Raw genomic sequence first — 15,511 nt, 5'->3', positions numbered from 1 at the left:
CCCTGTGGTTTGTCCTTTTTTCTAATCCCACGCAGAAGCCGTGACTGCACCATCATGCACTGGTGAGGACTTGGTTTTGTTCCTGGCTCTGGCCCAATGCAATCACTGCCTTTCGGCTGAGTGGATACAAAGGAACTATTCCAACCACTTTCACTGTGTGTGCTCACACAGAGGCACTGTGTGGCGTAACAATCATGCATTTTAGCAGCAATGCATGATACAATCCTTATCCTATAAAGCCATGTACGTATGAGTGCTCCTGGGCTTGCTTGGGATTGCTTCTTTGTTTAATGGGGGGGTTTTATAGATGGATTTTTAAAGGCATATCTTGCAGCAGCTGTTCAACAGAAGCCCATTGAGTGAGAAACAGAAGATGCAAGAGTCTTCCTTTTTTCTCCTTTCCTAGGTAAGGGAGATGGAAAACTGCCAGTCTGAGCATCTTATCTCACAGCTGCTCTTTTGTAGGTCTGTAACATGCCAGTGAGCAAACCAGCAGACACCACTTTGGCAAAACAAGGAGCCAGTTGGGATAGCAGTTTCCAACAAGCCAGCAGATGTTATTTTGGACTGTGTGATACCATTGCCTAGCTTAATCAAGCCCACCACGCATGAAGGTCGTAAGATCTATAACGTTTTAAAGTGAATTCAGCATTCCCAGTGCTGAAGTGCCAGCCTCAGAAGTTTCAAGTTCCTTTTCTTACCAGCAGAGGCAGCAAACCCAAAGTCCAAACACCTATGAGATCCCATGCCAGGTAATTGCAAACCACAGCTTTTGACCTTCACAAATTTACTTCCCAGCTCTATGAAACCAGTGCCTATCCCTCAGATATTGTGATGAGAAGATGTCAGTCATGAGGGGAAAGGGATTATTTACACAAGCTGGGTATGAAAAGAAATTTGCCTTCAATAGTCAGCTTAAGCTCTCAGATTGTACCAAAACACAGCAGGTGCTACAGGAGTTTTCACACCGCAGAGATTCCACATCCATTTAAGGCAGTGCCAGAAACATGCAGAAAAAGCCTCCAATACCAAACTGCGCAACAGCAAAAAACAAAACAAAACAACAAAACACACATTCAAAAAGGTATTTGCTAGTACTAGTGCAATAAAGCTGCTGACAGAGTGCAGAGCTGTCAATACAGACCAGGACCTTGTGACATCAGGCTCCAAATAACACAGAACCTCTGCACTGCTGCTGAACATAACCAGCGTGTTTACAATCACAGCTCACAGGCCCAAGTTTTCTCAGGCACAGAAATTCTTTCTATTGACTTAAACAGAACCCAAAATAGCATTTGAAAGGCCAGTTATCAACAACCTGCCTGGTTCTAGAAAGAGACTATTCCTTTTGACATTGGTATAAACTGCAAGTGCTCACACAAACTGGTTGTGACATTGACAGGATTTCCATTTGGCTGTCTAACTGGAGCTGTGGTTAAGCACTAGCTCTATGCTCATTACCAAATGTTTATCAGGAATACCACTGTCACAGCAAGCATACATACAGGCCAGTGGTGATACCCTACTTTCAGATGGTTCCCCTGGATGGAATATCACTTACATTCCTAGATAAAATCTGTGCTGAGCCTAGGAAGAAAGGCCCACATAAGGGCAAAGATGGGTGTACGTGGCAGTAGAAGGTGGTAATTGAAGAGACTGTATCTAGCCACACAAATGCTGTGCTGTCCTGAGGCGTGCTGCAGCCTGCAGGTCACTTCTATGTGGTTGGTAAATCATTTATCCTCTGAGCACCTTTAAAAACAAATGGGATCTAAGGACGTTACTATCACATGCATTTCACTATTCACTGAAGTGAAGTGAAACTGCTGACAGTAATTCCAATTAGATGCTTACTAGCTAGATTACATCTAAGCAAAGCTTGACATCTGCTGCTCAGACTGTTTCTATGACGGCAATGCCGGACACGGGGCCTTGTCTTTGTCTTAGTGCCACCGCAAGCCAAGCCAGAACGATCCCTACGGCCACACCACAGGACCGGCAGCACCTCCCTTGAGGGTCTCGCGCATTGGTACAAACTTTGCAAGGCTCAGCATCTCACTGTCAGGAAGGAGAACACATCCACGTGTTTTTACATTTTACGGTGTCCTTATTACAAGGAGAAGCTTCACTCTGGGTAAAGCACAAACCCCAACAATACTGGCCTTGCATCCAGAGCACCCATTGGTCAAATGAGACCATGAGACCCAGAAAAAGTCATTTGTTTCAAAAATCCTGCAAACAGTAACTCAGCTTCAGGAATCAGTGTTCAAGTCTGTTAGGAGTTTGACACATGGCAGGGAGCCACTCCTAGTCTCCCTCTCCATCATGAAAATGCTTATTCAAGTCTGTCACATCTATTGGGCAATGTCCTTGGCTCTTCTTTTTTGTTAATTTCTGGCCATTCCTGTGCTTGTGTGTCATCTGTCCCCAATTTAGATGCTTATTTTGCCAAATTGTTTCCATACATACAGATAAATGTCATATGCCTGAAATATCCAAAGGGCATTAGACTTCAATCTGGATATAGACATGCTTTTAAATTGATCATGGTGCCATTTTGTGTACAAAAACTAGAGGTTTTGAAATATTAAAAAAAAAAAAAAAGTAGTCTGCTTCTTCCTCTATCCAAAGTAGCAGAAGACATCATTACCCATTTTTACCTGCACAATAATGTAAGCCAGTTCTCACTACTTCTGTTTAAGGACATGTTGCACTTATTTAGACTTTTGAAAAGGGAGGTGGGAGTTTCATTTGTCTAAGTCATACAAAGCAGCAACTTCTGAACACATCAGGGTCACCAGAATAATTCTGGGGAGAGCGCAACCACTGCAGCCTGAGGAACATCAGCAACCTGTTGGAAAGAAGCAGAGTGTGTTCATTAGGCAGAGACTTCAACAACAGCTGACAGCAAATAAGGGATCTCTTCACGTGGGGACATGCTCTTCATATACTAGCTTATTATTCACTTAAGGGCAGCCACTGGTGGCATGAGCATTGTGACTTAATTAGAACACAGTATTCCACAACACATATGAGAGATAGGGATTTATTTCCCCTGTTAGTTTGGAGGAAAGGAGGTAGGGATCTTTTCCTGGAGAAACTTTTCATGAATGTATCTTTCTATTGTTAATATTAAGTGTTACATCAAGAGTACATACACATTCACAACATCATATTTCACACAATTTTATTTATAAAATTGTAATTATCTAACAAATTGCATATAAAATGATTTACTTCAAGTAAATACAGAATACTGCACAACTATTAAAACTATTGTATTGTCCATCATAAGTGTATTAAAACATTCCTAAAAAATGCCTCTATTAAAAAACAAAAACCCAAGAACACAAGTAGCATGACCAAGACCATTTTCAATAGCTTAAAATGAATTACCAGGAAGTTGCATTAACTTCCTAAGTAGACTCCAGTTACATCCATTGAGATCAGCATGTGATACAATACCACAGTCTAATGCTAAAGATGACAAGTAATACATTATGCACCTGATCTATGCTTTTCTCCTACACTGAAGGGAACCAGTCTGAACTCAGAAAACTAAAGCTCAAGTCAAACTCTACTGGGCATGCAGTTCTGTTATAGCAATACTTTCAATCGGTATGTGTAGTTGGCTTTTACAATCAATTTTACAACTGATAAAAAAGGAACACAAGAGAATACATTCGTATAAAAAGGAATGATACACAAAGGGTAAATATTGACACCTTGCTGTACACCTTCAGATGAACCAGAGAGAAAGATTCAGCTGGAACTAATCTGGAATATACATATCAGAAACAGCTCTGAGTCACAAACCCAAATTCCTGATCTCCCCAGAGCTCAAGGTCCATCTCTACTATGTACACAGCGTGAACATGAACACACATACAGATGGAGTTTTTTATTAACACATTTATATCGCCAAAACACAGAAGACAACTAGCAGTGCTGCCTCGTGCACGCTAGTAGTACAACACTTCTTCTTATACTGCATGTTAAGGGAGACAGATGTTTTTATTTCTTTTTTTCAAGTGGCAAGATTTGGTAGCTAATAGATCAGAGAAGTATTATTTCATTTGTTTTAGACAGTTTCATCACCTGTTACAAGTATCTGAAAAAGAGTCAGAGAAAAAACAAAAAGGGAGGAACTGGAATTGGAACATTCAGCAGTGCTTGACACCTTTTGAGGTCTAATCTCCTTCCTAGGTATTTGCAGAACTGCTACTTCAATGCACCCAAAAGACATAACACAGCAAGAAGGGAAACAGAATCAAAAATTCAGACAATAGTTTCTCTCATAACCAACCATATTAATCAAGACCAATTTTAACAAGGGCATCTCTAAAGTAGTAGAAACACAGATTGATGTCCAGGACAGTTCTTATAGCACCATGTTTAGTCCTGCCACAAGTGATGGCAACCTCCCAAACTGGTAGGAGGTGCTGCCACCAACTCTCCACTTTACAGTCTGATGCTGTTCTAATGCCAAGCAGCAAAGGGAAAAGGCAAGGGAGGCCCTGCCACTAGCCAGAGCCCAAAGGGCTGGCCAGGGCTTCACCTTGCACAGGTGCAGCCACCCACCCACTGGGCAGACATGCGAGCACAGGCTGAGGTGCTCCTGCTGCTCCATCAGGGCGAGGGACAGCCCGGACAACCACTCGGGATTCACCAGCAAACTCTCCCGGTGGACACCTTTCCTATCCATAATGAACACTTTCAGGATGAAAAGCAGTCATGTGCAAGAATCATTTAATCTGCATGCTACTATTTACATTTCAAACACTATTTACACACGAGAACTACAATGAGCATCTCTCTCAAAGAGGAGAGAAGAAGGCTTTCGGGACAGAGTACACTTGAGCAAGCACCCCCACAGCTTGAAACTCTAAGGGGCACAATCAAAATTATGGATGTTAAGCAAAGAGATCCTACTGCTACCAAAACAGACAGAGATGAATCAAACATTTGTCCATTAGGCTATTAATCAAAAAAAAAACAAACCACAAAACCCCAAACAACAGAAAGGCCTGTGAATACAGAGGGTATTTAGAAAGCAGAGGAGCAAGGACTGTGATGCCCTCTGGCAGGGCTCAATGGGATATATGGAAATAGCTTTAAAGCCAGGGCTGCTGCTGAGCTACCAGACTCCTCATTAGCAATGCCACTACTCCACAAGAATCACCCAGCAAACAGAGCTGTTTCACACTCCGTAAGCCTGACAACAAATTTCTGAACAACTACTGCACATTAAAGATAATTAGACTGATCTCTGAACCCACATCTAACCCCACCACCACACCAGGCAGGCTAGAAATTGCCATGGAGTCCTAGCACCTACCATATCTTATTGCTTTAGACACTGAGCCCTTGCAGCCAGCAGTTGTGCTTTATTCGCAGCTCACCTGAACTTTACAAAGTTTCCTGAAAGAAAGTTTGCTTGTATTTGGCAGGCTCTGACACTAATACATCGATTTCCAAGGCCTCCCACAAGCTTTCCAAACTGGACACCTAAGCTGCTGAGAAGCTGCTGATGGGACATTTCTAGGACACCTTACCTGATCTGTAGACAAAAAACATGTGGGATTTAAATGTGTAACATAGACAGCTAATCCTAAACATTCAGTGCACATCCATCAAACAACTGCAAAAATGAGTAAATAAGTATCTCTTGGAAATGAGGGAGGGAAAAGGATCCACATCTGCAGCAATAAAGACAAGCTCTAGAAAAATAAGTTATTTAGTGGTTTTTGTAAGAACAGTCAGTCATTCTGGGATTCAGCAGAAGTGTTGCACATTTGTGAGTAGACGTGCAAGTTGCGAGAACAAGATTTGCTCAGCTTGGAGCATTTACCCTCCTATCAGTGTGACACTGCCAACAGCACGGCCAGCAGACTGGAACTCAGAGAACAGCATGACAAGACAGAAGGCCAATACAGTACAACTGCAGAGATTCAAGTAGAAGAATGAAGCTATCTTCAGAAGCTCAGAGCAGCAACAGCAGAATTCAAGATCAGTGGCAACAAGGAATGTTTCTGTAATTAGGCTTTTTGTTTTCCCTCCAAACCAAAGCCCAGGATCACAATCAAGGCTCTTTGGTGGAGGGGTTATTTCCTCAACCCCGCTTCCCTGATTCCTCCCTGCACCATTTTGTCTCAGTGCAGCAACACTGGTGCTGATGATCTGTCTGTCCTGCAACTAGTATGTCCCTCTGGGGAAAAACAACCAGTAACTCCTCAAGTTGAGGAGTGGCTAAGAAAAACATAACACTGTGCTGAGGTGGAACCAACTTTATTAAGGACAGTGAATTATAATTGCTTTGAAAGGCTTTAAAAAAATACTCTGAGTCATGGCTGGCCTTTAACAGCAGATACCAAGGGATATGGAGGCTGCCTGATTCAGAGCCAGTCAGTGGGAGTTAACCAGAAGAGGATGAGGTAATGCTCAAAGATGGGAGGACAATGGGTCTGTCTGAGGCATCTGTGAAGCACCAGCATGCCCATCGCCAGCCTTCAGAGGGGAGAAAAACTGTGGCCAACTAAAGCACAGAAAGCCAAATGTGCAAGGGTACATATATTCATTTGTTTAGCAGTCACAGGACCAGAAAGGGCCTTAACAGGTCATCAGATCAGCCTTCTATTTATCCCCCAACAACAAGCAAGCTTTGAAAGCAACGTATTCCTCTCTTCTACTCCACATGCCTCCTATTTTAGGAAACTCAACTGAGAAAGATGTTACATTCTTACAAAGAGGTGCTACACTCCCTTTGCAGCTGTCTGACCAAAGCAGCACCACAGCTTTCAGGACTGGTATAGGAGATACTGAGAAGGGTCATAAAACAAGCTCAATTTATACAAAGTGCAATAAACTACCCAAGGCATGGTCAGGTCTTTAAGTTCACTATTATTAGTGAAGAAGAACAAATCAAAAGCGCTAAGCTGGATGGAGCCTGATCTAAGTCTACTGTCACTATTTGTGCTTTTTTCCATATTCTGCTTTCTTGTGTCCAATTCAAAAGGGTCTGTCTTAGCTGATCCTAATAAATGCTTCTATTTTAAGACTGTTATACTGTTGCTTCAAGAAAGCTCTTTGTTGCCTTTAGAGCAGGAAAGGGAGACACATCCCCATAGCATGGATTCGTTCACTGGAGGTAAGCATTTACTCTGGCAAAAACTGTTCTCTCCAACTTCCAAGAGAATGGGATATATGATCTTTCCATAATCACATGCATTTATCAATAAATAAGTTTGGATTAGACTGTATTAAAACATATGCACATATTTAAAGCACTGGAGTGTCACAGATTCTTATTCCACAGCTCATGCAAGTAAAAAGAATTAAAGAAAAGTAAAAGAAAAAAGAAAGACCAAAGCCCCAACTAGGAACAGACCAAAGAAACAAGCTTCGCATGAGTATGTCAAAGCATTAATATTAGTGAGATCCCTAAATACATTAGGTTACACTAAATTTCAGAGAAACAAAAGGTTTTGCCACGTCAGATACATAAGTTTCAATTTTTTTTAAGTTAATATATAATTCATTCTTTGAATATTATTCTTCACTTGGACCCAACATCCACACTGCTTTCATACATTTATACAGTTATATCCCATCCTTGCCTTAAGAGACTGATATCCAAAGGTATGGCAGCAACCCTTGTTTGTCAAATATAAAACTCCTTTCCCTTCATACAACAGTGGAGAAGGAAAAAAGATCTTGACAAAATTAAGCAATTCTCCCTGTTGCTGATTCCAACCTCAAAGTACTACAGGGAGATGGTTGGGAGCTTGCATAAAAAAAAAATTTCCCTTGTTTTAAAAACAATTTTTTTTACTGTACAATAGATGCATAGAAAGTTGCTTCCTGCTTCATGGGTTTAGGCCTGTAGCTATGTTTAGCTGTGAAAACAAGAAGATTGTTCCTTTACAGAGTGGTGAGGAGATAGACCATCTCAGGAATATTTGGCAGCTATCAAAGAGCTCATGACATGAAGAATAAACAGCATATCCACAGACTACAACAATGCAACTCTGTCTCACTGAATACACCAATTTAAAAAAGTGTCCACTTGTTACTCAAAATCAAGAATACAGTAGAGATTCACGGCTCAACAGCTTTCAAAGTGGTGGTTTAAAAGAAAAAGAAAATTGTCAGTGAGCAGCAGATTTTCAATAGCCCACTCTTCTCTCCCCCACCCCAAAGAAACATGAGTTCACTGCAATATCAGGAACTTAGACTTGAGACTACTTGGGAGAGAAGGCTTCCCTGTCACCCATGTCCATACAGCTTGGTGTCGGAGTGACACACTGGAGGTTTCAGAGGGTTTCGGTTGTCCAGTGTCTTGTTGTGGTTACTTCAGCAGTTTTACCAGCTGGCTCTGACAGCCTCAATGTCACTAACCAAATTCTGGGCTAAGCATATCCCAAATATCTGGAAGAGACAACAGTTTATTCATTTGGAGCATAAGACAACTCTTTTCACATAGGCAAACTCCTTAGGTTATACAGAATTTAGATATGAAAGAAACAACAGAGGTAGAAATTAAATTAACAGTAAGTGTTGGAAGAAGTAAGAATATTGCAGAACTCCTGTAACACCAGTATTTTTATAGTCACAGCGGGTTGCAGTTAATTAACAGTTCTAGTCTTGTTTCAAAGCGACCCTAAAGGCTCTCTGCTGCTCATTTAAGCACCACTGGAAACAGTAGGTCTGTACAGGCTTAAAAATCTCTACCTAAGCTTTATCTAACAGATGTTAGTTTTGACCTGCTGAAAGCTGAGAAGAAAAAAATGCATCCCTGTAGATAAAAATTAAATATTCCTTAACACAAAGAAAGCCTCAAACATTTAGTTCCCACTGCTAAAATCCATGAACAGGCAACTGACACTGCATTTCCAGTTCTCATATACAGTTTCCCCCTGTCATATATTCACTTTATCTTTTATTCCTCTGTGCAACTCATTACATGGAACATGATGTTTACCTGCAGTAATGCTATCCCAATGAATATACCAGCAACTATGGTAAGGTTGTCCTGCAACCATTTCTCAAACTGAGGGACACAGCCTTTAGTGTAGATAACAATCTGCTGATCAACTTCCTGCCAAGGAGAAGAGGGAAGAAAACAGAGATAATTACATTCAACTACACCATCAGTAGAATAATCTCCTCTCGAAACAGGGATTCAGATCCTTAACATACCACATTAAGGTAAAGAAAAAAAAGCTTACTGGTTTTTGCCTTGCATCATAGCCACACTGAGTATTAATAACATCTTCCTAGAAAAGAGAGATAGAGAGAGAAGAGAGGCAATCAGTAAAATGTCTCCCAAACACGTTCTTCCAGCTCCCTGGAGTTGGTCCTGTATGTAATAAGACAATCACCCAGACTTTGGTTAGCATATTGCTTTAATAAAAAAAACCTTCCTCCTCCACTCTGCACTATTAATTATTCACAGCAAACAAGAGCACAAGGTCAAAAAACTTTTTATCTCCCAAGTCAGCAAGCTGGGAAAACCAGCCCTCCACTTGGGTGAACTCCATGTTCCAGATACAAGCATTTAGTAGTCAAAGTAAAGGGACTAGAGACCATCTATGTTAAAACCTTCTGCTGAAAACGTTTTGTCTGTACTAAAAAATATGCCAAGAGTACTGTTATCATTTTCAGGGTTCAGTCTGTGCAGAATGAAGAGGTGACAAGGGGCAGTTCTGTTGCAGAAGCTGCAAGTTCTTTCTGAGAATGTCTGTAGAAATATGTACAGTATCTAGTTCATTTCCAAAAACATGAAAGAAAAAAGAACAGATGGAGTAATATGTTCTTACTGCCTGTTCTTTCTTATAGGAGCTTGATACCAATGGGAAAGGAGGGTTTTTGCCTACTCCCTTTCCTTTAGTACACCCAAAGCACAGGTAATAAAATAGGCTCTGGCAGACTTTCCCTAGTGAACAAGTGCTTCCCATTGGCAGCTTAAGCTGTGTGCTTACTTTGTATACAGTTATTTCATGGTAATAAAATGAAGCATGAAACTTTTGGCATCAGCCACAATGGTAGCAAAATATTAAGTTACTGATTTATCATATAACGACAGTGAGCAGAAGAAGGACTACTCAAGTAAGCGAGAAAATCAGCCAATCTTAGCTAGGTGTACCAAACAGCACAATTTAATCAAATTGTGGGAAGTGAGAAAGGCAGGCAGTCAAGAAATGGATTTTAAAAAGCAGCCATATGGAAAAAAGTATCTCCTATCAGCATGGAAAGCTCCTCTGCTTCCTCACTTTGCAGGAAGTACAACAGGTCACACTCTGTCAGCTGCCCAAACTGGATTCCCTTAATGGACCTTCAAAATTTGAGCTACTTGTATCTCTTAATGAGATGAATGCTTCTGTTCCAGGATCTAAGTGCCACAGACTTCAAGGATGTAAAAGCGCCTAGGATTCTGACAAAGAGATTTTAAGTTTTCTTCCTTGTTCTAAAAGCCTACTTGCTTCATCATTAATGTCTTCTGCCTTTAGCCTTGGAATTTGTTACCCAAAAGAAGGTACGAAAACTGCAATGGAAATAAAAAAAATTTTCTAGACTTGCCTGTACAGGAATTTGGAACACTTCAACCTCCTTAACTTCATCAAAGTCAACTATAGTAGTTTTAAAAGACTTATTTTATCCCACTTTAAACTTACCACTTCCTGATTCAAGCTAAACTAAAAACAATAAGGCATCCATGTAACTGTTTGCATCAGTCCAACACTGAAACCTAATTCTAAAAGAGACAGATCAGCTTTCCCACAGAATAAACCTGTGTGTTATCACTGCAGCTGAACCAACCACAGCTTGGTTAAAATTATTTTAATTGTATGCATGACTTCTAATATTTTCAGTCTTTAAAGGCCATTAAGGTTGTTGTTTCCTTACAGTGAATAAGAATGAGATTTATCTTTAAATTTCTGGTTGCAGCATCACACCCTAACAAAATGCACAGCCATTTACACAACAGAGAGAGAAAGAGAGAACTTTAGGATGGATTATGTATTTATAGGATTACCTTGTACTGCTGTCACTGCTTTGGTTTTATAACAACTATATTTTTAAAACTGGGTTGTGATGACCTCTGTGTGGGTGGGTAGGCAGAAAGGCAAACAGTAGAGGGAATCCTAAGCATAATGTAATGTTTGAGCCTAACCTACATTTTGTTTTAATATCTCATTAAAACATTTTCAGCTATGTTTGTCAGAAAAATTCAAACTACTGTGAAGACACATTCACTGCAAAGGAACCAGAACCAGCTTGTGCAAGTGGCAGTGCCGTATAAGGAGAGGGGGTGAGCAGCAGCAACTGGATGCCAGCAGCAGTGGCTGCATTGCATTATTAGCAAGGCAGGAAGCACCTGAGGTGCCTTTTGGCAGCTCACCTAACTTCCGTCTGTGCTAGACTAATGCATTCAAGGAATTGTAAGTCATTCCAGGTGGAGAAAAAGCCACAGCTGAATTGATAGATAATAAAAGCACTCAAAGCCAGCTTCTTTCAAGCTCTATAAAGTCAAATGTATACAGTGCTAGGCACATAACAGTTTCCATGTACACACCCATTCCTGTTCCAAGCTTTTCGCTATTAGTGAACTGACTCCCTACACTTTACCTTGCTCTTCTTAATCATGTCCACATTAGCAATGCATGGCTCCAACATTTTCCACTTAGTGATCCAGAACTATAAATACTTAAAAAGACGTGAAAATTTACTAAAAAGCTGCTCCCGCTACAATTTCTGACCTTTCAAGTCTGATTTCAAGTGACTCTACGACAGGCAGTAATTTTAAAGGTAAAAAAAGAGTATGTAAAGATATCCATACCCAACTCAAGATTCTAATGCAAACATGCCAGTTCCTCAGGGCACAGACTGTCATTCATTACCACACCTGGCACAAACTGGGTCAAACTGGCTGCAGCCTCAGGACACTGCATTAAATAATGAATTATACCTCCTTTAAAGTGCCTGATCTTAAGCATTCCTGTTCTAATGAATTTCAATTGAAAGCTTACATCCTTCAACTCATTAAGAGCTTCTCCTTTTTATACTTGCTAAAATTAATACGTATGTTCAGCCAAGCCCATGGTTCTCTCTTTTTAATAAAAGCCACAAAATAAAGACTTAAGTTAGCTTATGATTTTTGATGACTGAAGTAAAGCTAGTGGTAAAGCTGAGCTGCAAAAACAAGAAGAATACAGGTTGGTGAGAAGTCAATTATTATGCACAGTCTCCAGAAAAACAGAAAAAAAAAAAAGAAGAAAAATCTTGAAGAGTTATTTACAATTGGAACAGCACACCCATCCTACCCTCTTGACTGTCACTTACAGCAGGGTCTTTAGTACAGCAAGAGAATGGCACACCACAGCGCTCTCGACTCGCGTTGGAATCTGTACAATTGAAGTAAATATTAAGGTTCCAGTCATCGGCTCCAAAAGCCCCACAGCACTGCCACTAAAACAAAAAAGGAAGAGCTTCTTAAATTTCAGAACAAAAATCTTAGCATTAGTAACATGCATCATTGCTGCCAGTTTCCCTCTAGCTTTCAAAGCAAAATCTGAGACTCCCACTGCTTTCATTGAAGCTGGCTTTTTTTTGCTTGGTTGGGGTTGTCATTTTTTAAAATACCATTCTAGACCTGTAAGTTGCTCCAAAGTTATCATGTGATTCAAGTTATGTTCACACCCTGCTATGCTGCTCTCTGGAGAGAAACCCGTGGGTGAGCTGATAAGCCTACACAATACCACAAAGTTGCACAGGCCCACAAACTCAGGCCTGAGGGACAGTTAGAGCCAAGAGTACAATATTCTGTCCAGTCTAATGGGCCCTGGATTTTCAAAAAAAACAAGCTCCAAGGGCTACACTGGTACAGCTACTCCTTTTGCCAGTTTGGGGGAACTTTGCCTGGGTGTACATCGGACAGTGTGAACACATTGTTCCCTGAGCATCACACACTGCACAATTAACACCTCTACTACGGAATTCTTCAAAGAGTAAATCTGCCAAAAGGCAGGCTTAGTCTCTGGCAAAACAAGTTGAACACACAAGGAATTGGTGTGCTTTGCTGAACATACACAGAATGGACTGGAGATCAGTGAAGCACTGATGGTTTACAGCATTTAAGGAGCTACACCAATGAACTCATCTGTGTCAACTTTAAAAAAAAGGTAAAATTTAAAACCTCACAAACAAACCACATTTTTTAAAGTGGTGGAATAGCAATTCTCTTTTTCTAGATGTAGCACAGTTCTCTTTGCAATACCTGAACATGTAGTCTACATGCACTATCTCTACTGGTTGAAGAAGTAACTCGCTCTCACAACTTGCGCTGGCCCTGGCTTATCTGCTGAGTGCTAATCCAGTTAGGAGAGGAAGCTTTAGGTAGTGACTGCAAAATTGGACTGTAGCCTTTGGCTGCATACAAGTGGACCACTGCTTTCAGACTGTGGTGACCTCTGACCTTCTCGCAAAAGATTCAAAACAGCGCAAGGATCCAAATCCTGTTACTTACCATTCTTCCCCCCAGGCATGGAGAAGCAAATCAAGCATTGAAACTATTTTAATTGCAGAACGTTCAAAAATCAGGAAACATGAATTCAACCAACACTTAACTATGTTAGCCACAGAGTGCCAAATTCAAAGAGGACTTAATCAAAACAGGCCAGAACTGAGTACTGAAGAGGGAAGGTATTGGCACACCTTGTGTGCTGAAGTCAATGCAAGACTTCTTTACACACACTGATAAATTACAGAGCTTAACCTGCACAAACAGGTGCACCACTGGTTTCACCCTTCCCTCCCAAGCACAGACGTGGCATCACTTAGAGATGTCCTACAAGAACTCTACAAGTGTCCCACTTCATTAGGCTAATTCCATTAAGTCAAATTCAGAAGAAATAACATTGTAGTTTCATTTGGACCAACTAAATACCTCTGCCACTCTGCAGTGCGGTGTAGCACAGCAAATGTTGCTAAAACCGCAACAACATTCATCTTAGGACCAAATCAAGCTTAGAAAAGGAATAACTTCTTAAACAGATGTGATAGCTTCTACAACAAAATACTTTAACTTTGTGCATTTGACACACTATCTCTAAGTCTTCAAGAAAAGCCACCCCAACTGTCCATCTTGTTTTACTCATTCATGCATCAATAAAGCCACTTTTCACAGGTGCTGTATGTTTGCAGTTCTGTAAAGACAAATATACATATATTCAAAAGTATTATATGCTAGAATATTTCTATTGCTCTTGAAGAAACAAAACAGATTGAAAGTAAAAAATAAGAGCAGGTATTTCTTAAAAGTAAGCTTTACCAAAAAAATAAACATAGTCCAACTTACATATTCCTGTGTGAAGTCTATGAGGTTTTGTAAATCAATGTCATCTCGGTATGCTCTGATGTTGTTGTTTATAAAGAAATACAGCTGGTCCTTTATCCAGTCTTTGAAAACAAATGCTAGAACACCAGCAGTGAGCTCCAAGAAGAAAATAATTCCAAGAAATACAGAGAACTACGAAGAAAATAAAAAAGGCTAAAATTATTTTACTTTCTGATCAAAAACTTTTTCAAAGCTCACAATTATATCCAGTGATAATGCTTTATCTGTTTCAGTGCAAGTTCAAGCCATTTTGACACACAGGAAATTTTAAATGAAAAACACACCATTTTCATTGGAGTTGTAGTACAGAAATCGTAATTCTATTTTAACAAATAATAAAAATGCTAACAAATGTCCAAACCTTGGACGTTTCACCAAGATTTTCAAAGCGATCAGAGAGAATTCACTGTAAATTTTTTAAATGAAAAACACACCATTTTCATTGGAGCTGTAGTACAGAAATCTTAATTCTATTCTAACAAATAATAAAAATGCTAACAAATGTCCAAACCTTGGACGTTTCACCAAGATTTTCAAAGCGATCAGAGAGAATTCACTGTAAATTTCAAGAGACGGCCAGTCACCACCACATGTAGGGCCCTTGAAAACCCATCTTAAATTTCTACATAGGCACTACATTTCAGAGGGCATAAACAACCAGCAGTGCCAGTAAAATGCTTTCTATGTGACTTTTGCTTTAGATCCTCTCACTGGCAAAGCTTCGTCTAAGCAGACAAAGCAGAAATTGGTAACAGCAGAAATTAATTAATGACTAAGTCGGAGCAGAATGTCTATGAAATGACTCACATCCACATTAAAACTAAATGAGGCTGCTATGATTAATGCAAATGCAATGGAGGCCAAAGGCATTACTAACGATCTGCCACTTTCTCTAAGCATTTCCACTGAGTCTACACTGTTTTAAACCACACAGGGGTCCTGGTATACTGGAAGTCCATCCCCTTTGCAACTGTGCCTTTTGAGTTTTATTTTAATATGCTCTCTGTGTGTGTTCAGATGCATTTTTAATTTCTGCTGCAGCTGCTGTATGGGAAGCTATTTCTGGTAGAGCAGATGGGTTCATTTTAGGCAAGCTAAGAGAAGCAAGGAAGAAGA

The 15,511-nt window shown here is 40.2% G+C and overlaps 1 protein-coding gene across 2 annotated transcripts in view; it reads right to left on the bottom strand.

Annotated features, from left to right (window-relative positions):
* Window positions 1-3,170: 3,170 nt before the first annotated feature.
* Window positions 3,171-15,511, bottom strand: part of TSPAN5 (tetraspanin 5) — an 85,153-nt gene continuing 72,812 nt past the window's right edge. For both annotated transcript variants that reach the window (XM_008636690.2, XM_017738089.1), the window contains 5 exons: window positions 14,357-14,527; window positions 12,343-12,468; window positions 9,228-9,275; window positions 8,981-9,097; window positions 3,171-8,427 (listed from right to left, as the gene is read on the bottom strand). In XM_008636690.2, coding sequence (XP_008634912.1) covers window positions 8,362-8,427; window positions 8,981-9,097; window positions 9,228-9,275; window positions 12,343-12,468; window positions 14,357-14,527 — 528 coding nt within the window. In that variant the 3' untranslated portion in view covers window positions 3,171-8,361. The remainder of the gene's footprint in view (window positions 8,428-8,980; window positions 9,098-9,227; window positions 9,276-12,342; window positions 12,469-14,356; window positions 14,528-15,511) is intronic.

The sequence above is a fragment of the Corvus brachyrhynchos genome, unplaced genomic scaffold (assembly GCF_000691975.1).
Source record: "Corvus brachyrhynchos isolate BGI_N302 unplaced genomic scaffold, ASM69197v1 scaffold856, whole genome shotgun sequence".
Taxonomy (NCBI): Eukaryota; Metazoa; Chordata; class Aves; order Passeriformes; family Corvidae; genus Corvus; species Corvus brachyrhynchos.
The sequence above is the reverse complement of the archived record's forward strand: the minus strand, read 5'-3'. Positions and strand labels throughout refer to the sequence as shown.